Source organism: Nycticebus coucang, chromosome 11 (genome assembly GCF_027406575.1).
Source record: "Nycticebus coucang isolate mNycCou1 chromosome 11, mNycCou1.pri, whole genome shotgun sequence".
In the NCBI taxonomy this organism is placed as follows: Eukaryota; Metazoa; Chordata; class Mammalia; order Primates; family Lorisidae; genus Nycticebus; species Nycticebus coucang.
The window spans coordinates 94,101,529-94,126,675 of record NC_069790.1 but is presented as its reverse complement, the minus strand read 5'-3'; the positions used below and the strand labels follow the sequence as shown (position 1 = coordinate 94,126,675).

Sequence of the window (25,147 nt, the reverse complement as noted above, 5' to 3'; positions counted from 1 at the left end):
TCTCTGAGGAAGGGTCCACTGAGTGGAGGTCTGAGAGGTGACTAAGGTAGTCGGGAGAGGGTGAGATGGACAAGGGGAGGCTTTAAATGGCTGGCGGAAGTGGAGCAGGAAGATCTGGGAAGAAAGAACAATTTGTTGAGAGACAGAACAAAGCCAGAGAGATAGCATGGGACATTTTTAAAGGGAGCCTCAGGGATGATTTTAATGGAACACTAGGGAAGAATTTTAAGCTGGAAAAGGATTAGAATGACCAGAATTTTAAAAACATATTATTTGCTGCCAATGAAGAGTATAAGTTGGGAAGAAATGATGGTAGGAACAGGGTGGCTGCCAGAAACACTTCTGAGGCTGGGAGCCCAGTGAGGAGGCTGCTTGCTGTTGTCATGTGGAGTCCCAGGGTGGGGCTTGGAGAACTGCTGTGGGAAGATGGGGAGTGAGGAAGGATGGACAGGGTCTTAGGAGCAGAATCTGTACAGGGTCATAACAGTGTGTGTTGGGCAATCTAAACATGGAGGATATGGAGGTGTCAGGAATGGCTTCCAGGTCCCTCAAAGAATGGAATGGGTGACTAAGGCTCACAGAGGCAGGCAGAAGGTGGAGAAACTTTGTGGGGGAAATTATGAACTCATGAATTGAGACTTGTTGAGTGTAGGATGCCTGTGAGACATCTGAGGAGGTATGTTAGGGCATCTGGGAGGTTGAGTCTGGAGCTCAAGTATTAGGATGTCAAGGCTGGTGGATCACACTCTGTCACTGGGTTGGGAGCACAGGTAAGTGGCCTGACCTAGCTGGGGAACGAAGGACAGAGAGGAAACGCATCCTCCTTGGGATATAGGCCTTCCTCTGTCCTTGGTGCATAGGGGCACGAGACCTGTTCTTTATTCCTGCTTTAGATAATTACTCTTCCTCCCTCTCTAAAAACTCTTTTTCCTTCTGAATGGAGTTCATGCCTTTCAGCTCTACCACTTGCTGACTTTGAGGTCCTGGATGTTCACCCATCCTCTGGTTGCTTTCCCACAGCCATCCATAACTTAGGAAGTCTGTGAGCAAGAAGCCCATCTAATCCTCTTCTTTATAGCCTTGGGGTTTCAGTGTCTAGAGATAGTTATTACTTTTCTTAAGCAAGTCTTTATAGAGCCCTTCCTGTGGGCCAGGCTGTGTGTTAAAGGGCTGCATTCATTAGCAAACAAAAGAAAGTCTCTCCTCTGGGGCGCTTACCTTCTATTTTGGGGAGAAAGACAATAAATCCAGATCAGATGATGTTATGTGCTAAAAAGGAAAATAGAGCAAGATAAGAGGGAAAGGATGATAATGAGGTGGTAGGAGGAGGACAGAGCTTCCTCTCAGCTGCCTGCACTGAGACCCCATGAATAAGAGATAAAATCCCGTGAATGTATGAGTTGTATTATTTACTGCTTTGTAACAAATTATCCCAAAACCTTGGGGCTTGAACAACTGCATGCATTACCTGGCCATCTCTCAGGATGAGGAATCTGGGAATGCTTAGCTGGGTGTTTCTGCTTAAGGTCTCTGATGAGGTCACAGACTGTGTTCTTTATTTTTGGTTAGTGGAATCCAGACAACCCAGTAAAAATCTGTGAGTCATCAAGCTTTTCCTCCTTTCGTTCCCACGTTCCGTAAGTCACCAGGATGTGCTCCTTCCATCTCCCACTGCGTCTTGCCTCCTGCTTCTTCTGTAGCCCAGCCCTAGTCAGGTCTGCTGTCCTCACCTGGTAACCGGCCCCAGTCTGTGCTCTGGTTATTTCTTGTCTACCCTCAGGGCCACCACCAGTTATTTGTCTGAAAGGTGCTTCTCCCCATGTTAGTGCCCAGGCCACCCACCCGTCACCAATGTCACAACCTCAGAGAGCCCTCCAGTGGCAGTTGGCATTTGCCATCTGGTCTCTGCCTGGCTCAGCTTCTGCTGCCCTTGCCCTTATAGGCAACACCTCGGCCGTGTGGACGTTCTTACATTTCACTTAAATGGCCTGGCTGCTTTATTCTTCTGTGCTTCCCCCATCCCCACCCCCGTTCTTTTTTTTTTCCTGAAATGTCTTATATTTCCCCTCTTACTTTCACACAACTCTCAGATTGTTCAAGACATAGGTCTTTTCTCTGTCCTTTCTAACTCTGGCCCCTATGAAATTAATACCTTCTTTTTTTTCTTTTCTTTGTGTGGCTTCCTGCTTTTGTTCCTACCCTATTTTTTGCTTACCCTGTATCTCCCAGGTAGGATGGGCTAGGTAACAGTGTGTGTGTGTGTGGGGGGGGGACTCATTCCTTTTTGCGCTGCCAACATGTAGTAGAACCCCTGGAAAGCTGCCACCACTTAGCAAGCGTCAATTAGGTTGCATGTAGTTGGACTGAAATGGAATGATGTTGAGTATGGTTTTGTAGGGGAAATTAAGAATCCAAAAATAAAAGTTCATTAGTGCTTTGGCTTCAAAATGTGGTTTGTTTACTGGGTGAAATCTAGCTCTGACTGTTAGGCAGAAGAAGTGGGAAAATGAAATGCCTCCTCACTTAGGAGTATTAGAAAATAGGCAATTAAAAGTTTTTCTTAAGTTAGTCTTAAGACATTTTTATGGCATTTAAAAAATATCTTACTGGTTCAACTTTGGACATATTACCAAATTTCTAGAGTTGGTTGTTTCAACTGCAATGTTTTCCCATAGAAACAATGTTGTAGAATTTTAGTACATTCGTCTGAGATAAGATGTGCTATGGAGATAGAGACCACAACGTACACTAATATAAATTTAATATAAACAATAAAGAATTGTCTACTTTGAAGAAAACTCTAAGGAATATAGGAGTAATATAAATAGGGAGCAGAGCTCCCAGGAAAGGAAGTAATCTGGAAAAGGGTCCCTCCCATTGCCCTCTCCCAGGCCTGGGATCCAGTGCCTAGTAGAAAAGGTCTGTTGTGCTGCATAGCAGAGATGGCAGAGGGGCTCAGTGAAGAGCTGCCCTGGTGGAACTTACAAGGGAGCTACCTTCCAGGGTCCTGGGGTAGTCGGCCACAGGCAGGTCCATTCTGCAGAACTCACTGGAGATCTGCCAGTGGGGATGGTGCGCTTGGAAGCCACCCCAGGAGGACTGGAGAAAAGCTGCCTTCAGGTTAGTGCCATGTGGCATCAGGTGAAGTGAAGAGCCCACCTTGCTCCAGTATGCCTCCTCCAGCACCCTCTGCTAACTTGCTTCAAATTGTGTTGGCTGACACAGCCAGAGGGTTGCAGAGGGTGATTTGGGGCTGGAAAGCAACATGTTGGGCAGCTGGCACAGCACACTCCTTTACCACGTTTCCATAGTTCCAACTTAACAAATTACAGCTATTGGGGAAATTAGAGTATAAATATATACAATTGACATACATAATATATAAGAATATCTATAAAGATGTCAATATTTTCTGCATATATTATTTTATATATAATCTCTTGTGAATAAACTTTCTATCGTTTATAAATACGTAATTGATTTCAGTGCCACTGCACAGTGAGAGGAGTCATATTGGAGGGGTTTGAGGAAGGAGATGGAGACAGATCCGTGAGTTCTGAGGGGGTGAATGTCATTCTGCTAGAATGGTATTGACTCGGCACGGGACTTACCATACTGCTGCCCTTCAATCCTCACTCCAGTGATAATGGCCCTTCTCCCTGCTGAAGAACAAGCCAGAGCTCACACAGGCGGGGACATCGGGTTCATGTCTCTAATCACTTTCTTAGCCATTTGTTTTGTGGTTTTTTGGCTTATAAACAACATCAATTTATTTCTGACAGTCCTTGAGGCTGTTGGCAGGTTTGGAATCTGGAGAGGCCCATTTCCTGATTCACAGTCAACTGTCTTTTCACTGTCCTGACGTGGTTCAAGGGGTGCCGAGCTCTCTGCGGTACCCCACTGGGCCACCAATCCCATTCATGAGGACTCTGCCTTAAAGGATTCAGTTGTAGAGGTGCCTTTGACCTCGGAGGGCTGCAGTAGCTCAGGTCAAATCACCTTACAGGTTCCTCACACTATATACTGTGTCTCCTCAACCGTTCAACATTTTAGAGAGATCTGGGGCTACTTCCATGTCCTTCGATACCTTATATTGTAAAATATTCTGGATCACTGTGGAATATTTGGTGTCAGTAACTCTGTCTGGATGGCTAAAAGCATGTTTGTGTCTGAGCCTAATAGTAAATGGGTTTTGTTTTGTTTTTCAGGTTTTTCTAAAGAGTGACCGAGTGGCCAGAATGGTTCAGAGTGGAGGGTGCTCTGCTAATGACTTCAGAGAAGTGTTTAAAAAAAACATAGAGAAACGTGTGAGGAGTCTGCCGGAAATAGATGGCCTGAGCAAAGAGACAGTGTTGAGCTCATGGATAGCCAAGTACGATGCCATTTACAGGGGGGAAGAGGACTTGTGCAAACAGCCAAACAGAATGGCCCTAAGTGCTGTGTCTGAACTTATTTTGAGCAAGGAACAACTCTATGAAATGTTTCAGCAGATTTTGGGTATTAAAAAACTAGAACACCAGCTTCTTTATAATGCATGTCAGGTAAGTGGTCTATGATATTTTCCATTCCCAGTCTGACTCATGGAATGAACGTCAAGTGTTGATACACCTGGGAAGACGTTCTTTACTTTCCGGTGATCATTTTGCTTGAAAAGTTGAGTGAAATTGGATTTTAATAAATAATATAGTGACACTTGAAAGGAGCTTTGACAGAGGAAAAAGAATATCAATACTTTTTATCTAGTAAGTAACTGTTCATGTGTGCCCTATTTTTAGGACATCAGATTTGTGTCTATTAGGTCTATATGGGTCATGCCCTGAATAGGGGAAGGAAAATCAGCTGTTACCTGAAGAAGTTTGGCAATTTATAATAAACAGGCCTCAGTGTAAAATAATTTTTATAGTCTTCTGAGTTTTATGGAAGTAATGAAATTTCTATTTTTTCTTTAACACACCCAGATAGAAATGAATTTAATATGATTGCTAAGCTATGTAATTTAAAGATTTGATGGAGTTAATAATGAATGTATTTTCTCTTCAGTTGTTATTCTAGTTATGCATATGAAAAATTGAATAAAATCACATGTACCACATCTCCCTTTTTTTAAGACCCTGTGATTTGTCTAATAATGTATTCCTCCTATATTTGCATTTTGTTTGCTTATTTAGGAAGTATAATTTATTTAACTGTGCCCTGATATACAATTTAAATTGATAAAATTCTGGTATTTTAAAATTCATGTGTTCCTGAACAGTCATACATTTCGAATGTACATACATTTATTTTTAATCTTTTTGCAAATCTGCTTCTCTTAATTTCTATGTTTTAGTCCTAGCACTTACTTTATGTTACTAATTTGTGGATTATTTCAGAAGAATATATTAACAGACTTAATTAATAGTAAATCAGTGTGGCACTTTAACACTGTTAATAGCTCATATATTCACCTAAACTGTTTTTACTGTGTTTTTGAAGCAGGTGGTCATTTGGTAATAGTGGATAATAACTATAAAACCCAAATCTTCTATTATTAAGATAAATAAAACTGGGATTTTGTTTTGTAAGGAAACTGTAGCTCACTTGTACAGTTAAATGTTGATGAACATATTTTATTTTTTTATTAAATCATAGCTGTGTACATTAATGCGATCATGGGGCACCATACACTGGTTTTATACACCGTTTGACACATTTTCATCACACTGGTTAACATAGCCTTCCTGGCATTTTCTTAGTTACTATGTTAAGACATTTATCTTCTACATTTACTAAGTTTCACATGTACCCTTGTAAGATGCACCACAGGTGTAATCCCACCAATCTCCCTCCCTCTGTCCATTCTCCCCCCTCCCTCCCCTCCTTCTCCCCCTTCCCCATGTTCTTAGGTTATAACTGGGTTATAGCTTTCATGTGAAAGCCATAAATTAGTTTCGTAGTAGGGCTGAGTACATTGGATACATTTTCTTCCATTCTTGAGATACTTTACTAAGAAGAATATGTTCCAGCTCCATCCATGTAAACATGAAAGAGGTAAAGTCTCCATCTTTCTTTAAGGCTGCATAATATTCCATGGTATACAAATACCACAATTTATTAATCCATTCATGGATCGATGGGCACTTGGGCTTTTTCCATGACTTAGCATTTATGAATTGGGCTGCAATAAACATTCTGGTACAAATATCTTTGTTATATGTGATTTTTGGTCTTCTGGGTATATACCTAGCAGAGGAATTATAGGATTGAATGGCAGATCTATTTTTAGATCTCTAAGTGTTCTCCAAACATCTTTCCAAAAGGAATGTATTCATATTTTAGTGATAAAAGTCAGATTCAGACATTCAGTAGATATTTACTTGAATGTTCATTCAAGTAAAAAACCTCAGCAGGTATTAGGGAAACCAAGTTGAGCAAAATAAAATGTCTTCCACCTGCTAAAGTCTAATAGAGCAGGTGGAGCCATTTCTAATGGCTACTAAATGAGCCATTGCTTATGCATTGGAGTATACAGGATTTTATAGAGTCAATAAAATGTGTTCTATTCATTTATGTTTATTAAAATGTTTTAAAATTAATTCTCTGCTTACTGGAGTATCAGATGGGGGTATGGATCCCCTGATTTTAGACTCCTATATACTTCTAATTCTGATCTCCAACGATCATGGAGATTTAGTGGATTTATTTTTCTTTTTCATTCTAGTAGTATTTGCCTCTTATATTTGGATACTCTGTTAGGCACATACATTGATATTAGGATTGTTATGTCTTCTTGTAGAATTGGCTCCTTAATCTTGGAATAATGGTCCTTTTTGTCCCTGATAATCTTTTTTTGTAGACAACACATAATGGGCCTTTTTAAATTCAGTCTAACCATCTTTGTACTTCAGTGGCTCTGTTTAGGCCATTAACATTTAAAATGATTACTTTCATAGTTGGATTAAATCCTACCATCTCTGTACCCAGTGCCATTTCCTTGCCCGTTCTGCCTTCCCTAAGTATCCTCCACAGAGAAAAATCTGTGCCTTGAGGCTCTTTTAGCTGTGATCTGTCTACTGTTGTCCTGCTGGAGGTGTGTTTGTGTCCTAGTAAGGTAGTGGAGAGGGAGTATCCTGTAATCTGATTCAATCTCAGTCTATTAGCGGATCTCTGTCTCAGAGCTGTACCCTTCAGCTCATAAGTAATTTGTCAAAATTACTAGACAAGCACGTGTTGCTACCATAGATGGCATTCAGCAACTTCTGTTGCAAGGCCTGTGTCTTTCTGGATTTGCCTCTCTTTCTAAATTTGGGGCTAGTGGTTCACCCTGTGTCATCAGTTCTCTAATAAATTTGAGAAAAGTCATTGATTTGCAGTTTGTCCAAGTTTTATTTTTTTTGAAAGGATGGGGGTGACGATTTCTAATCTCTTTGCATAACTCAACTGAAGCTGGAATTCCTTTCAGTTCTGAGATTTGGAAGAAAAGTTTAAGGATTACATTTTGGATAGATCTTAAAACCAGAAGAAATTACAAGAAATACCTCTATGAATAGGTGAAAAGTTTTTCTTGGGAATAACAATTATTTTGCAAAAATTATGAAATTAAATTAATAGATGATACTTTTTGCTGAAATGCATACAGGCCTACTTTGGAGATATTGAAGGTTCTGTTTCAGACCACTGCCATAAAGTGAATATTGCAAGAAAATGAGTCACACAAATGTTTTGGTTTCTTGGTGCATGTAAAACTTATGTTAACACCATAGTGTAGTCTATTAAGTGTATAATAGCCTTATATCTGGGAAAAATAACTTACACAATTTAAGAATATTTAATTGCTAAAAAATGGTACCGATCATCTGAGCCTTTAGTGCAGTGGTTCTCAACCTTCCTAATGCCACGGCCCTTTAATACAGTTCCTCATGTTGTGGTGACCCCCAACCATAAAATTATTTTCGTTGTGAAGCACGAAACCACAACATGAGGAACTGTATTAAAGGGTCACGGCAGCAGGAAGGTTGAGAACCACTGCTTTACTGAGTCAATCTTATTACCAGTGGATAGTCTTTCCTTGATGGTGGTGGCTGCTGACTGATGAGTTTGGTGGTTGCTGAAGGTTAGGGTGGCTATGGCAATTTATTAAAATGAGACAACAATGAAGTTTGTGTCAGTGATTAATTATTCCTTTCATTAAAGATTGCTTGGTACCATGTGATACTGTTTAATAGCTTTTACCCACAGTATAACTTCTTTCAAAATCAGAATTAATCCTTTGATTCTGCTGTTGGAATATCAGCTAAGTTTCCATAATATTCTAGATTGTTGTCATTGCAACAATATTCACACCATTGTTACCAGAAGTAGATTCCATCGTCCATTTCAAGAAAAGACTTTCTTTACTATCTGTAAGAAGCAGCTCCTCATCCATTCAGTTTTTATCATGAGATTACAGCAATTCAGTGACATCTCCAGGTTTTACTTCTAAATCTATTTTTTTTCTTTTGAGACAGAGTCTCACTCTTTTTCACCTTGGGGAGAGCACAGTGACATCACTATAGCTCATTGGGACCTCAAACTCTTGGCTCAAGCAATCCTTCTGCCTCAGCCTCCTGAGTAGCTGATACTGCAGGCATGTGCCAGCACACCTGGATAATTTTTTCTATTTTTGGTAGAGGTAGGGTCTCACTCAGACTGGTCTCAAACTCCTGAGCTCAACAGATCCTCCCACCTTGGCTTCCCAGAGTACTAGGATTATAGCTGTCAGCCACTGTGGCCGGCTTCACCTCCAATTCTATTTTTCTTGCTATTTCCAGAACATCGGCTATGACTTCCTCCACCGAAGTCTTAAACCTCTCAAAGTCTTCCATGAGGGTTGGGGTTAGCTTCTTCCAAACACCTGTTAACATTCATAATTTGATCTCCTCTCATAAAACACTATGAATATTCTGAATGACACTTAGAATAGTGAATCCTTCCCAGAAGGCTTTCCATTTACTTAGTCCAGATCCATTAGAGGAATCACTATCTGTGGAGGCTAGAGCCTTACAAAATTTGTAATAATAAGGCTTGAAAATACAAATTTCTCCTTGATCTGTGGGCTACAGAATGGATGTTGTATTAGCAGGCATGAAAAAAAAACATTAATTTTCTTTACATCTCCATCAGAACTCTTAGATGACCAGTGCATTGTTAAAGAGCAGTAATATTTTGAATCTTCTTTTCTGAGCAGTAGGTCTCAGCATTCACTTAATTATATTGCAAACAGATGTGCTGTCATGCAGGCTTTGTGGTTGCATTTATACAGCACAGGCAGAGTAGATTTAGCATAATTCTTAAAGACTGGCATTTTCACAATTGTAAAAGATCATTGACCTCAACTTAAAGTCACCAGCTGTGTTGGCCCCTAACAAGTGGGACAGCCTCTCCTTTGACACTTGGAAGCCAGGCATTGACTTCTCCCTACCTATGACTTCTCCCTCCCTTTCCTTCTGGGAAAGGCTGTACCGTCTATATTAAAAATCTGTTGTTCCGTGCAGCCACTGTTGTCAATGATCTTAGCTGCATTTTATAGAATGCTTGCTGCGTCTTTTCCGTCAGCGCCTGCTTTTCACCTTGCACTTTTATGATATGGAGGTGGCTTTTTCCTTAATCCTGAGGAACCAACCTCTGCTAGCTCTTTACTTCTGCAGCTGCCTTACCTCTCTCAGCCTTCACAGAACTGAAGAGGAGTTAGGGCCTTGCTCTAGGTTAGGCTTTGGCTTAATTTCTTCCTATCAGCAGCAGGCGTTTTTTATGTTGCTCTGTTATCATTTACGTGTTCACTGTAGTAGACTGTTTTATTTTCTTTAAGAACTTTTCCTTTGCATTCACAACTTGGCGGACTCACTCTTTGGTGCCAGAGGCCTCGCATTTGGCCTATTTGGGCATTGGACGTACCTCCCTCAGTAAGCGTGGAAATTTCTAACTTCTGATTTAAAGTGAGAGGTTTGCAGTTCTTCTTTGCACCTGAACATGTAGTGCCCACTTTAGGATTATTATTTGGTCTAGTTTCAATATTGTTGTGTCTTAGGGGATAGGGAGACCTAAACAGAGGGAAAGAGATGAGGGAATGGCCACGTAACTTGTATCCATTAAGTTCATTGTCTTACATGGGAGGAGTTAATGGTGCCCTGCAAGAATTGCAATAGTAACATCAAGGATCACTGATCACAGATCATCATAACACATATAATAATAATGAAAAACTTTGAAATATCCAAGAAGTTTCAAAATGTGACATAGAACCAAGAAGTAAGCACATGCCATTAGGAAGATGGCCCTGGTCGATTTGCATGACATAGGTTTGTCACACACCCTTATTTTATTTGTTCTTTTATTGTCTTCCAACAAAGTTTAAAGAAGAAAGGGAAGAAATGGTAATAGAAATTACAAAGATAGCCTGCCCTTCAGGTGTGGTTTAAGAAGAGACACAGTGGAGTAGGCCCTGAGGGAGCGAGAGAGAAGCCGAAGCTACTGGAGCTCCTGGAACCCGGCTCGGGGTTGTCTGTGAGATGAACTTCACCTTCCCTGTGTTTCAAGAAAGGCTTGAGACACCTGCTAACCGCAACAAACTTCTGTATTTGTTTACCCTTGTCTGGTCCCTCGTTTTTGCCAGCAAATTCTCTAGAACAGTGGTTCTCAACCTATGGGTCGCGACCCCTTTGTAACAATGAAAATGCATCCCAGCATTAGGAAGGTTGAGAACCGCTGCTCTAGAAGAATCTCAAAGAGGTGTAGAGTGTCGCTTGCTTGAGGGTCAGAGCTCAGGATAGAGAGCTGTTCTGGTGAGCTGTGCGGGATGGTAACAGCCAAGCGGTCCCCGGGGACTCCAGAAGAGAAGAACATGAATGATGCCCGAGTCATGCCAGGGCTACTGTGTGACACCAACAGGAGCATTATTTGGTCCTATCTTTTGACCAGAGCAGCAGGATTGGAGGCAGGAATGGAGATCACAGCAAGCTGCCTTCTAAAAATGGGTAGTTTTCATAGCTCTGCTCAGAGCTAGTAACTTGTTAATTGACAAAATTGAGGTATAAACCTCTAAAACACTAAGTCAGAAGATAGCACATACCATAATTAAGATGTGAAATCAGCGATAATTGGGGGAAAAAGGTTATTTATTTGTTATTTTAGAAAAGCACAAAAAAGAATAAGAATAAGTATGTTGTAGATTGACTATTGTACCGTTAAAATGAATTACTACGTTTTGGATTCAATGGTTTAAGAGTAATGTATCTGCAGTGGCGTACATTCATAGAACAAAATACAGGAGAACAGTAAAATCTCTGTAAGCTGACCATGCGAGGGACTGTAACAAACTGGTCCGCCCATGGGGGTGGTCAACGTAAGGAATGAGGCCGACTCTGCTGATATGTACATGTGGTGCATGTCTAGTCTGTGAAAATTAGGTCAACTATGGAGGTTCTACTCTATTAGGATAAAAACACAGTGAAGAAGTTTGTGTGCAATCTAAAATGAACAGCATAAAAATACAACAATCTAAAATTGGTAGAAGATTTAGTTGAATTACTATATTCCAAGTGCAATAAAGAAAACGGAGTGAAGGAAAAATAATCGATCAGTGGAAAGTTTAACGTCAGAAAAAATTGTAAGGAAATACAGTGAATTTTAAGTGAATATAGGTAGTCCTTCAGAGGGACAATGTTAGATGATATTATAGCTGTGTATTTTATGGTATTAAGTAACAATAAAAATAATTTTATTTCACATTTTTAATGAAAATGTTGTTACTGTGGTGGTACCAGTTAATCATCTGCAGTTTCTAAAACAGAAATTAAATGTGTTTATTAAGGATTATTTTTAAATACGACATAAGGGAATGCAGTATGTTCAAATATTAGTTAATCCCTTATGTATAATAATGTAGGGGATACAGACAGTATGGTCCAAGTATTGTATTAAAGGATGTAGGAACCTAGAGATGGATAAGACTAAGGTGTTTACTAGGTTTATAGAAAAAAATATATTGTTGTAAATGCTACAGTGGTGTGGTTCTGTTTTCTTGGAGTTGGGACAGATAGTGTCATCTTTGTGTCATGAAGAAATTCACCAAAACAAGAAGATTCTCAGGTAGTTGGGCAGAGAAACTACCATGTATGAATTAGGGAGGAGTGAGAGAATGTGGCTTCTGGGGGAGCTGTAAGTCTTTAGTCCCGCTGGCACATATGGAGGAGCAGAGGCAGGTAATTAATAGACTGTAGAGAAACATTCACTCCTCCACGACCAGAGTTCCATGGGTGAGTAGTACCATTATCTACTCCTGTAATTCTCGTCCTTTTACATCTATATTTGTATTTTAAGAGGATTAAATAACTGAATTTAACAGTTACCTAGATCCTGATATTTTCTGCCAGAAGCAACCTTCATTAATCTTTTATAATCTCATTCCATTAACTAAAGAAAGAGACTCACCCAGATTTACCACGTGTCAAAGTTAACTGAGATTTTGCTCTCTTCACATCCCCCACCCCCAAATTCCTTACATGTGAAGACTACAAGAACTGTGCTGAGCAACATCACAGGACTATCTGCAAATTTGTAAGGGATAAAAAAGGATACTTATGAATGGTTAAAAAATAAAATTCAAGTTTATGACTTCTATCCCTAAAAGTTTTAGCTTTTGAGATTAAGTATTTTGGCTCCAGGAACTTAAAAAAATGCATAAATTTGCTGTGTTTCTTGTCCCTTTTGTTGTGGCCGTGTTCCCCTAGAAATCCAGGAGCCACGAGACATTAACTGTTCTGAACACCTCCGTTCAAGGTGTGTAAAAGGACAATAGATTGGGGAAAAATGTGAGTCCTCCATGGAAACTGGGGTCATCTTTTTTCTCAACTGGTAGCCTGTGATAGAATGTTTTGTTTAACACAGAGTTGTTTGTGCACTCAGCAGAAATAAAAGTGCATTCTGCTGCTAGTTACATTTGATTACCTGAAAAATGATTTTCTCATATATATGTGTGTATGTGTGTATTATATATGCACATATATAATATATATACTATATATACACATACATACATATGTATAAATATATTTATCCTTGAAATGCTGAAGACCTGAAATGTGAACTGCCAATTATAATATAACCATTATTTTGAAACCTCATTTCCTTCCCAAGGAATGAAATTAAACCTTCTTTTATTTTCACGATGAAATATTACTATGGGAAGGTAAACTTCCGTTTTCCTAATTTAAAAAAAGTATGATTGGTAAAACCACGGTACCCTTCCAAAAAATGAAGCACTATAGATAGAATATTCCAGTGGGCAGATATTAGCTTCAAGTGTGCATTGTTTAGAAATGGAGTTAATGACCAACTTATTAATTGGTTAGAAAATCTGAAACTGTTGTACTTCTAGGAAAGATATAATTTTCTTCAAGTATCATTAAAGCCTTTTTCTTGTACCTATTAAAAAATACTCTAGCTCATTACTTTTGTACAGAAGATGAAATGTTAATACCAAATAAAATACTCAAGAAAATTTTGTGATGTGCAAAAGTGTGCCATGTTCTATTTACCATTTTAGATATATATACATATATGCATATGTATATACCTGGAGAATATATATGCACATACTGTAGGCTATAGATGTCCCATGGATTTTATGTTCGAGGTTAAATTTAATATGTTCTTGCCTTTGAACATTTTGATCCATTATTTAATATAGTTTAGTTCAGTTCACATAGGGTAATTTTGTATCTAATTAACTCATTCATCTTTTCCCTATTTTAAGTTTTCAAAGGAAACTGTGGTTTGGGAAATGCATTTTTAAGACTCTTAGAACTGTTCTACAGTAATCCATGGCAGAACTGCTATTTCGGAGTCAGATTTTTATATGCATAATTTAGAATGTAGATATAAGAGAGTTCTTTAAAAGCTTTACTCTGGTGGACAGAATGCTACCTGATTCTTTCATGCATAATGTCATGTAAGGAATGTGTTGCTCTTGAGAGTTTGGCAACAACTTCATTTTCTTATGTTCTTTTTGTTGTATGAAATTACTAAAACAAAGAACATAAGTTACCTTGCAGTTGTTAGCTAATTCTCTTTCAGTGATCAGGAAAAGAGGGCTTTTTGTTTTTTGGGGGGATTGCCTCATTGAAGATGGGTCAACATAGGGGGGATGTTAGGGGCCAAGAACCTTGCAGATGCAGGTGTAATTATTCTTTGTATTTCCATTAAAGGTAAGACAAGCTGTTTGAATCCAACTAATGGAGATGCATTTGTTTTATTCTTTTCATTAGGGTAAGGTGAAATTAAAAAAGGGATATACATTGAAGTTAAAAGTCATAAATACCTGAGAAATTCAACAATAAGAGAGCTATGAAGATACCTATTTTTGTTGCTGAGTAACTGGTGTAGACAGTATTCTCAGAAGATTTAGAGCTTGATCTGATAATGAAGGTAGGGAGGTAGAGCATCCCAGGCCGGAGAAATACATGACTCAGAAAAAAAATCTGTTTATAAACAATGAATAAATCAGTTTGGGCCGACAGTGCAATTATCTGAGAGGTAGGAAAGTAGATGAATACAAAACATGGAAGGGCCTGAATGCTAAGCTGAGGTGTTTGGGCATCCTTCTCTCTTAGTCATATTCATTCTTATTCATTTGCTGCCTCCCTCCTCATTCCCTCCTCTCCTCTCTCCCTCCTCTCTCCATCTCCCCATCTTTCTTCTCCTCCTCTGCATCCCCCAGCTGAGATTTTGGTCTGATCAAGGGTACTGTGACTCACATATAGAAATAGAAGAACCGTGTTGAGGAATGGGTGGTAAAAGGGATGAGTTCAGTTTTAGTTTGAGGTCATGGTGAGATCCTTAAAAGGAAAAGCTTTGCCTATAACTGGAATCGCAGAGCTTGAACTCAGGAGAGAGGCCAAAGCTGTGTGCTGACTTAGACCGTTGCATCACTCTTGAAGCCAAGACCAGTGCAGGACCGAGCAAGGCATGTTTGTGGGCTGAGAGAGTGGGGGGGCCAGCAGAGCAAATAGCAGAAACAATCACAGTCAGTTGGGTAGAGTTATGCTCTGCCTTTATGATAAGTAATTTACATTTCAAGTGATAGTGAAGAATTAACACTTAATGATGAGGCATTTTAATTTGCTGGTACGTAATAAAGTTATTGGCCGGTGTGTTGAGGCCGTGTTGCAAAAGGCATGCATACTTGGCGCCATCAGGTCAAACAGTGGGCAGCCAGAAAACTCCATGATGAACAGTAAAGTGTCAGAAAGAGTTTTCTTTTGGAATCAGCATTAGATTTATACCAGTTGTGTCTCATGATGTATTATCTGTACCAGATTTACAGGTAATACAAGTACAACAGCACCACTATGAGTTAATCCCAGGGGAGACACTATATTTATGTAACACCTTAGTCTGCTTGTATTTTTTATAATAAACGATAATGATAAATATCACAAGGAAATAGCAATGCAATTCATGCAAGAAAAGTATGCCATAACTGAAGTAAGGATTTAGAGGAAAAACTAATTGACTTTTTTCAGTGGGAGAAAGAAGAGCTTGATTAACTAGAGTTATCATATATAAAGCCACTGTTATGGAAAAATACTGCTGTTTATTCCCCCTTTTAGTGATCAACTATATTAATATGAAGACATTTAAATCCTGGTTCTAGAAAATACTTTAAACAGAGAGGGCAGTGATGCTAAACAATGCTGAGGAAAATATTTTTTAAATGATTTTTAAAGATGTTAGCAAATTTTAATGAGTTCAAGTATTAGATGTTGTATTTATTAGAAAAGTGATTCCACAAGTTACAAAAAGTGACCTGTTGGGAAAACTTAGGAATGTTATTTTTATTCTCTATTTATCATTTCCTCAACTGTAAATCTCTCTTTCTGCAGAGGGAGATTTTGCTAATCTCCAAGATCTTTTTATTTTTTTCCCAGACCTACTCCCATAGAAGAGTAAAGAAAGAGCATAGGGTTTGAGATTTGTAAATCAAGACGTATAGACTTCTGCATGAGGTTAGCATTTTTTCCATTCCATTTTTAACATAACATTTCCACTTTTGCACATCTGTTCTGATACTGCTAATCAAGAAAAACATTTTTTCATCACTGAATACCCACATATTTGGTCAGGCACTTACTTGTAACAATTTTGCCCTTTATTACATACTATTTTTTTTGACTTTTTTTCATATAAAATGTGAACTCTTAAAGGGCCGCACTTTTGTAGTTACTAAAGAGCCTGTAATAGGGCTTGCTGTATAGTAAGGTGCAGATAAAATGGAAATGAAGTTAATACGGTGATCATGGGCTGTTAAGGCCAACATTGTTAAGAGCTATGTCTTGAAGTTCCTTTATGAAGAATTTAGAAAATCTTTATAGAGTTGATGATGTATAGGACTGATGGGCTGTTTTCCATATTTTATGTTTCAAAAGTCATATAGGCCTCTCCTAGAATGAAAAAGTAGAAACTTCCATAGAGAAAGAAGCCTTTTACCTCTTTTGAGTTCACCACCCTTTGGAGAATCTTGAGTAAGCTTTGAAAATCAAACAAGTCCCCAAGGGAAAAAATGCAAATCTCTACACAATTTTACTCACAACTAAAAGAGATCCATAGACTCCTGAAAGTGCAAGACTTCCTTAGCCTGGAGAATTCTGAATGTGGAAACACCAATCCCTGTATAATTAACAAGAGGCAAATAAAAGTATATTTTCTGTATTTGTTGAGTCAGTGAAATATTTTGATAATTAAAGAGAAAAATGCTCAGTGTAATGCAAACTAGAGGCATTACAGAGAATAAAGATCTAAAGAACAGAGCATGAGTATCTGTTATGGTCAAGGTTGAATGACTCTTTTTAAAAGACCTGTAAAATATTCTGTGTCAGTAAAAAGTACACAGGTGAGGTGAATGATCTGCCATCACATAGAATGTTGAAATGAGGAATTAAAATAAAATGAGATCAAAAGATGAAGTTGCCCTGGTGGGTGAAGCCTTGCCTTTGACCCCTTCTATGAAAATGAGAGTCTACACTTGTATTTCTCTCATAGCTCAAATCTACACTATGGTCTGGTGTGTCAACACAATTTTAAAGTGTAATGCCCCACATCTCTAATTCATCCATTCACGTTTTCTTTCTTCTCCCCTTTCTTCTCTTTCTTTCTCTCTCTCTCTCTTACATGTATATAGCCACTTACTTAAGATCTCTGTAGGGTTCAGGCAAGAAGGAGAATTTTTTTCACCTTAACGGTGTCTGTTGATCATACTGGAAAAATGAAATGTGCTTGAAGTAGCTAGAGCAATACTCTTGATACACACACACACACACACACACACACATATACATACACTCTTAAGAAGAAGCCCTGGCCAAGGTCTCTCAGGGCCTGAATTTTAGTTGGCCTCGGCCTTAACTGTGTGGTTCTAGGTTTTGCTGTCCATGACTGTAGGTGGACTGGATATGGGGTGAGGGACAGAGAAGGGTCAAAGATGACACCTAGGTTTTGGGTGTCAGCCACTGGGTAGAGGGTAGTGCCATTTATGACGTGACATTACTCGTAAGTGATTGGGGTCGGGAGCTGAAAATCAAGATTCCATTCTGACCTTAAGTGCAACGTGCCTTTCTTTCATGCAAGCTGAAATGGTAAGTAGGCAGTGGGAAATACAAGTCAAGAACTCCTGCAAGAGATTAGAGCAGCATAGGTAATACACTTGAGAGTTCTTAGGGACTAGATGGTCTTTATCACGCCGGACTTGGAGGAGAACAATTGATCTGTCAGTGTTCAGATTGAGAAAAGGTCAGAGGCCCCAGACTTGAAGCACATCTTCAGTTTCCTAATGGAAATTAAAAGAAAATCCTATTCGGCTTTATAGAATGTATTTTTAAACATTGCGTAAAATGAGACACGTCATTTAAACTAACCCACTGGAGACTGGCTAGAGGAAGGTAGGTGTGATATAAAAGGGCATCGTGAGAGATTGTTATGAGTTTAGAACTGTTGAGTGTCTTGACTATGGTAAGTAGACGTAAGGACCTGTGTAGGTTATAAATGGTAGAGAACTTGCCACGCACACATGCATGAGGGTATATAACACACAAGAAATCTGAATAAGATAGGTGATGATAGCAAAGTCATTCTATCCCTGATTGTGCTAGGATATTACTATTTTATAAAATGTTGCCACTGGGGAAAACTGAGAAAAATAAATAACAGTTATTTCTTACAACTTCTCCCATTATCCCGTTGAGAAGAAAATTATTATCTAACTATTAAGAAAGGGTTCCTAGGGCGGCACCTGTGGCTCAAGGAGTAGGGCGCCGGTCCCATATGCTGGAGGTGGTGGGTTCAAACCCAGCCCTGGCCAAAAAAAAAAAAAAAGAAAGGGTTCCTAAAAGTTGTATATTTTCAATTAAATAAATTATATTGAAAACACAGATAATAAATATTCAAAACTCAAAAGAAAACAAAACATGGTATTTTAAACTAAGAGTTTTACATGTTAAATAATTTTAACCAACTGATTTATCCCCTTCAATTCCACATCACATAAAACAAGAATAACCAATTAAAATGTTATCTGTTGTCTTCATGTCATTAGTTTTTCCTTTTTTTTCTTTCCTTTTTTGACCGTCATTTTGGAAGCATGCTTTTCCAGTTTCTTAAAAAGACACCAAGAGTCACCGAAGTTAGTGTTCTATAGACCTCTGAAAATTTAGCATGTAAAGATAAGTTTATTAAAAAAATTTGGCATGTTGGGCGGCGCCTGTGGCTCAAGGAGTAGGGCGCCGGTCCCATATGCCGGAGGTGGCGGGTTCAAACCTAGCCCCGGCCAAAAAAAAAAAAAAAAAATTTAGCACATCATTGGTATATATTTTTGCTTATATTTTTCAGACAAATACAGTTAAGACATTTAGATTTTTTTAAAATAATCATAAATTGTCTCATAAAGAAAATATTAGTATCTCCCAGAAATCACAAAAACAGTTCCACTTAAAATTAAGTAAGAGCTGTTAAAATGAAGTTGCAAATATTTTGAAGATGTTAAATAATAATATTTGGTGAAGTTTGAAAAACTGTGGCCATTTGTTTTAAGATAGCTAATGCATTTTTTGATGGGTCTGAAAGGGAAACTATAATTCTGTCAGATACAAGTAACTTTTTAATTCTCTGGAAAAAATATGCATCAGCTTATAAGCAAAGAGCAGAAGAAATTCCATATGTATGTAGTATGTTTGGGGTATTGTAGTTACAGTGTTCCTATACATAATTTTTTTGAAGCTTTTAATGAGAGATTTCGGTTACTTGGAACAGGTAGTTGTTACATTGATTTTTCCTTTATAATTACGTTAGTAATTATGCTTAAGTAATTTAACTTAAATCACTTTAGTTTTAACAGTGAAAGGAAACTTTTTCTGTTTGATTTTTTTTTTTTTTGCAATCATGGGGGACCATACTCTGTTTGATTTTGAGTGATATTAATCCATTAAAATAAAAAGTTTATCCTTTTTGAGATGACAGAGAAATTACTTTTTAACAAGGATTTACTTTATGAAAATCTTGACTGTTTTTAACTCTCTACGAAAAAACTCAGTGGGAATCAAGTGGGGGGAGGAGGAGGAAGGGACGGATTAACTCATACCTAACAGGTACAGTGCATCAATGTACACTTTCTGGGTGAAGGGCATACTTATAACCTTGCTTTAAAAATGTACAAAAGTAAATTACTTATCCATACATGTGTATCCCTGGAATATTCTGAAATAAAGCAAAAAGAGAAACTTTTCAATGAAGTCCCATCGCTGTGGTAACTGACTGGGAACTCCATAGCACAGCTTGGGCAGAGTAGCTTATGAAGCAGCCCACTTCTCTCTCTGTCCCATCTCCAGCCTCTGTGTTTCTAGTATCCATTTCCCCAAACCACCATACTTGTCTGGTCTCACCTCCTCGTGACTTTTGGCGTCCTTTTACCAGAATATCCCCCTCTTCTCTTGACTCCTCATATAAATTTCCATACCAACATCCTGTTAATCTGGGTCACTTCTACGCATCTATTTCAGGCCCAATGTTGTATTTTGTTTTCTTTTTGAGGCTATTTAAAAAATGTAACAATGTAACCTGGTTTATTTGTTGTTCATTGGCAAAGGGACAGTATAACTATGTTTTCCTGTGTTTTTAACATTATATTCAGTACTAATATAGTCTTTAGATGGACCTTTACTAAAGTGTGATTATATTGTGTAGTCCAACCTTAAGGACAGAAGAAGAGAGGAAGGCTTTAGAGTGAAGAGAAATTCAACATTTTTAACATCCTCAATGTAACATGTTTTATAATAAAAACAATAAGGGAAAAATGAACGCATAATGGGGGGAAAGGTATCGTAGGAAAGTTTGGAAAGAAGCTATTGAAAAATTTCAGGGTTATTTCAGCGAAATGAAAGTAATTTTCCATGTAAACAGAGGATTTCCAAAAAACGACAACAAAAGAAAGCATGCTTTTTTTGCTTTCAATCAAACTGAGAACAAAAGACTGGAATCCTCATGTAGTACCAGTCTGTAAAAGAGAGAAAGGTCTTCTTGGTAGTCTGAAACTTTTGGAACTGACATGTAGACTTTATGAAGACTGACATGGTAGAAAATTACACCGCTCAACACATGGTACCTTTATAATTTAGCACTAGTACAAACTTACTACACTAGAGGGGATGTTTTTAAAGAGGACAAAGAGGGAAGTGAAACATTACTCAGTATCTCATCATCCAGAAGTGCCTGACGGGAATTTGCAAGATCAAAACAAGAGATTCATCTGTCTTCATGAAGACAGAAGGCTGGATGGAATACACTTAATGCAATTTAATGTAACCTCGGGGAAATAAGGACTTCTTGCTTTTTAGGGTTGTTGAGACAATTTGGGCAGAGAATTATTATAATTAGATTCCTTAAACCAAGCTCTTGAACCCTAGATTTACTCACGTTTTTGTGATTAAAATCACAAAGAGGAAGGGGTACTTCTTCTACCCAGGGAATGCAACTGGACTACCTATGTAATTAAACAACCTCTCCATTCTCCTCTCAATGGGTAGCTGAGAGAATTATAAAACATTTTTGAGTCATTTCATCTTTGTGTTACTCTGTAGGTCAGGGCCCTTAAGTAATCACCTATGTGTAATTTCTGTTTTACTTTTTAAGCTGGATAATGCGGATGAACAGGCAGCCCAGATCAGAAGGGAACTGGATGGTCGACTGCAGTTGGCAGAGAAAATGGCAAAGGTAAATTATTAACTTTGATGGATGGTACCCCATTTCTTCCTGTACCTAGATATCTGTGGGCTGAAAGGGTGTTTTGTATAAGCAAAGCCAGTAGAAAAGCCATGCGCAATGGTGCATACCTGTTGTCCCATTGACTCGGAAGGTTGAGGCAGTAGGATTCCATGAACCCAGGAGTTTGAGGTCCCAGTGTGCTATGACTGTGCCTGTGAACACTGTGAATAGCCTCTGTATTTCAAGCTGGATAACACAGCAAGACCTTGTCTCTCACACACACAAATATATATATGTACATATATCTCCAGCATAATTTTCTCTTCTATATGTATACCTCTTAATCCCAAGTATCTGAATGCATGTTACATAAATGGAACATTATTACCCACATTGCATATCCATCCCCAAATATCAACTGATTAAATTCAATGATGACTTTTATAGGATTTCTGAAAGCAATGCCTGAATCTCTCAAACTGCTAGATTTAGAAGAGTTTTGATATTGGCACTAAGTAAAATAATAAAAAAGAAAAATCTCCTCCCCGCAAAATCATATGATACATTCTAAAGTATCCAGCATGGTTTTTTGGCTCATATTTATGACAACTATTATTTGACTGAATGATTCAATACAGGAAAATGTTAAGTAGTGCAGAGTCTGGCAGATAAAATATATTCAGTATAATATTACAGATTTTAATTTTTGCCATCATGTGTTTTTGCAAAGAGAAATAGATTTCAAATGAAAGCCATGACTTTCTTTTTAATACTTTAGGTTTTTAGAGTGAATGGAACCTAATTGTCTAAATCGTTTAGTGGATTGATGGGTTGATCTACTTCAGTGTTATGAAAGTATTCGTTCTTTCCAGTGGAATTGCCCTGAGCGTTAAGATTTTCTCCCTTTTCTTACTGCCAAGCAAAAGCTTTGAGTATTTGATGGGTAGTTTATCTCTCTTGCTTTCCCCACTTCATATAACATGTATAAATACATGCATCTTTATTTACAGTTTCACAAATATATGTGTATATGGACCCTGTGTAACCATTCCCAAATCAAGACAGTAATCGCTTCCAGCATGAATGAAGATGCATCTCCTACTAATTTTAACAATCAAATTATTTTGGGATGTCTGAAAAAAATACAGATTTACAACTATCTGTTAGTTTTTAAAATACAAATACTATGTTTTTCTAATGTTTATTAAATTAAAAAGTAGAAAAATGATAAATTAGAGATAAATAATTAAATAGAAAAAAATTGGGAGAAATTAGGTACTAAGAATGACAGTAAGTTATGAGACCCAAGCCAGAGATATATGAGGAAGAATCCCCAGATGAATGAAGAGAGAAGATGCTATGAGTAAGGGGCAGTGGCAGAAAGAGTAACACACGTATTTTTGTCCTCGGAATATGTAGGGAGATGCTGGATTGTTAATTTGAATGTGAACTTCATAGGATAGAAATAAAGTAATTTGATGCAGTTATAAGCTTTAGCGGTAAATAGTATTTAATCTGGCTGGAAGAGCATTTGTTTTTCGTAGACCTGAGGCTAGGAGAGAATGGGTGGGGGTGGAGGGGGCAGCGTGGCTGTGCCTGACAGCATGGGCGGGGGTGGGTGGGTGGGGGGCACTGAATCTTTACTCAGCATTTGTAAGTTGCCTACTTAGATATAGATTGTAGCTAAGATGGGGAAATGTCATAAATCGCACTGATCCCTCTGAGGGCCTGAGTGCATAGGCAGTGCTTTAGAAAAAAGTTTAATTGATTTTCTGAAGTTAGGAGACAAGGAGGAAAGCCTCAAACATGTTCCCAAGTCACGTCTAAGAAGGAGCATGTGCGAACCCTGGGCTGCGTCAGAAGGACTGGTCGGGGATGAACCCATGAAGGCTTCTCCTGGAGGGGACCCCAGTGGTTTTATTAGAGGTGTTAGTGAAGTGGGAAAACTGTGGAGGAAGAAGTGGGGTTGGAAGGAAAAATATACCTCTGAAGACAGGACACCTTTCGGTAAAATATGTACATAACAGATCAAGCAGGTTTCATTGCTTTCCACTTCAATGTGACCAAATGGAATATTTCATTTTAATGAAACACTTATAAGGCTAATGGCAGTCTACTGTGTTGCATTAAATTCCTACAGTAATCCTGGGAACCCACAAAGACAGATGATATCATGAATTTAATTTTGTAGAAGAGGAAATTGAGGCTTAGGGAAGATGACTGACTTCACCAAGGTTGCATAACAACTTAACTTGAGCTGAAGCAGCTTCAAACCCTGGCCTTGCCGTATGTAGGGCCTGGGCTGGCTCCTTTCTCCTGCTGCCTCTTCAGGGCGATGGATCTAGAAGTGTGGTCTATTAATAGGTATTAGTTGGCAACCAGGACTGCCCACTTCCATGCTTTACAAAATAACACAATACAAATAACAGTAAAGCCACAGGACAGAAATCTCTGTTTCAAGAGAGAGAAATATTGACTTTAGTATTTAGCCAAGGGATCATTAGAAAACAGAAGGAAAGAATATGGATAGGGGCAGAAAGACCTGTGGTCAACTCTGTGATTGCTGTTTCCTAGAGTTATATTAATAGGTATGTGATTTAACAGTTTTGAGTCTCATTTTTTTTACTATCCATACATTTAAGGGCAAATGTTTATTTGAACAGCCAGCCATTGTCGTAGGTACTTGGATTATTGGGATAAAACCAAACAAAAAATATTCCTGCCAGGCCCTGATGGAGCTCATATTTGATTTTGGGAGGCCCTGTGAAAAGCAGTAAACATGCCTTTCAACTGAACTGTGAGAGGTGGTCATTGCTACTTAGAAAACAGATCAGAGCACGTGGGCTCAGGAGCATAGGTGGGAGAGGTGGGTGGATGCAGTTTCCAGTCAGGTGATCAGGGCAGGCCAGTTCTTGGCAGCACAATCTTTCTGATTACAAATTCCCAAAGACTTGGAATCATCTTTGACTCTTTTCCTTTTCTGATACCTCATGCAAGATTTATCAGGAAATCCTCTTGCCTCTACCTCCAAAGTAGTTCTAGAATGTGATAGTTGTTGCCATCTTCCTTCATGTAGGACAGTCATTGCGTCTCACCTGGATAATCATTCTGTCCTTGTGGCTCCTCTACCAGATGCCACCCCGGTCAACACAGCAGAGAGTGATTTTCGGCACAAAACCTTACGCAGGGGTCCCCATGTTGCTCAGAGTAGAATAAAAGTTCCTACAATGGCCTGCAAAGGCTCCAATGATCTGGTGTGTTTTACCCCTATGACCTTATCCTCCAGTCACCTCTTTCCCTTGCCCAATTCGCTTCACCTTGGGTGGCCTCCTTGTTCCTCCTACTACAAGGTATTTGCCCTGCCTGTTCTCCCTGCCGGCAGTGATCTTCCACTTCTGTTCCAGGCCTTGCTTCCTGTAGTAGTCAGGTCTCCAGAGAAAGAGAACCAACGTGAGGTCTTCTGAACGTCTAGATGTGTATCTAGACACATAGAGATAGATCTCAAAATATGTGCCGATGCTAGAGTTTTCATTAAATAACATGTTGAAAATTTAATGAAAAAAATGCTTTGAAACCTTCAAATATATATTTGCCTTTTTCTTTGTTGAATTATAACTTGTAGAAAGGAAAAATTATTACTTTCATACAAATATGGAATGGATGCAAAGATTTTGTTCAATGAATAATTAGTTAAGTGAACCAATTTGATGTTAAAACAAATCCAGAGAGTATTTGAGAAATTAGGTGTTCTGGGGCATGCTAAAATTTATGGATTACAAGCAAAAGTGGTTAGTTTCTCAAACAAATTTAAACCGTAACCATTGGATAATCTTACCTATCAGACAAACATGTGCATCTTTTCCAACCAAACTCCTACAAGGTA

The 25,147-nt window shown here is 38.5% G+C and overlaps 1 protein-coding gene across 9 annotated transcripts in view; it reads left to right on the top strand.

The window, feature by feature from the left end:
* The window catches only part of CADPS2 (calcium dependent secretion activator 2), a 504,393-nt gene that overhangs the window by 170,989 nt on the left and 308,257 nt on the right, over positions 1 to 25,147 (top strand). For all 9 annotated transcript variants that reach the window (XM_053609275.1, XM_053609274.1, XM_053609271.1 and 6 more), the window contains exons 3-4: positions 4,209 to 4,541; positions 21,193 to 21,273. In XM_053609275.1, the coding sequence (XP_053465250.1) occupies positions 4,209 to 4,541; positions 21,193 to 21,273 (414 nt within the window). The remainder of the gene's footprint in view (positions 1 to 4,208; positions 4,542 to 21,192; positions 21,274 to 25,147) is intronic.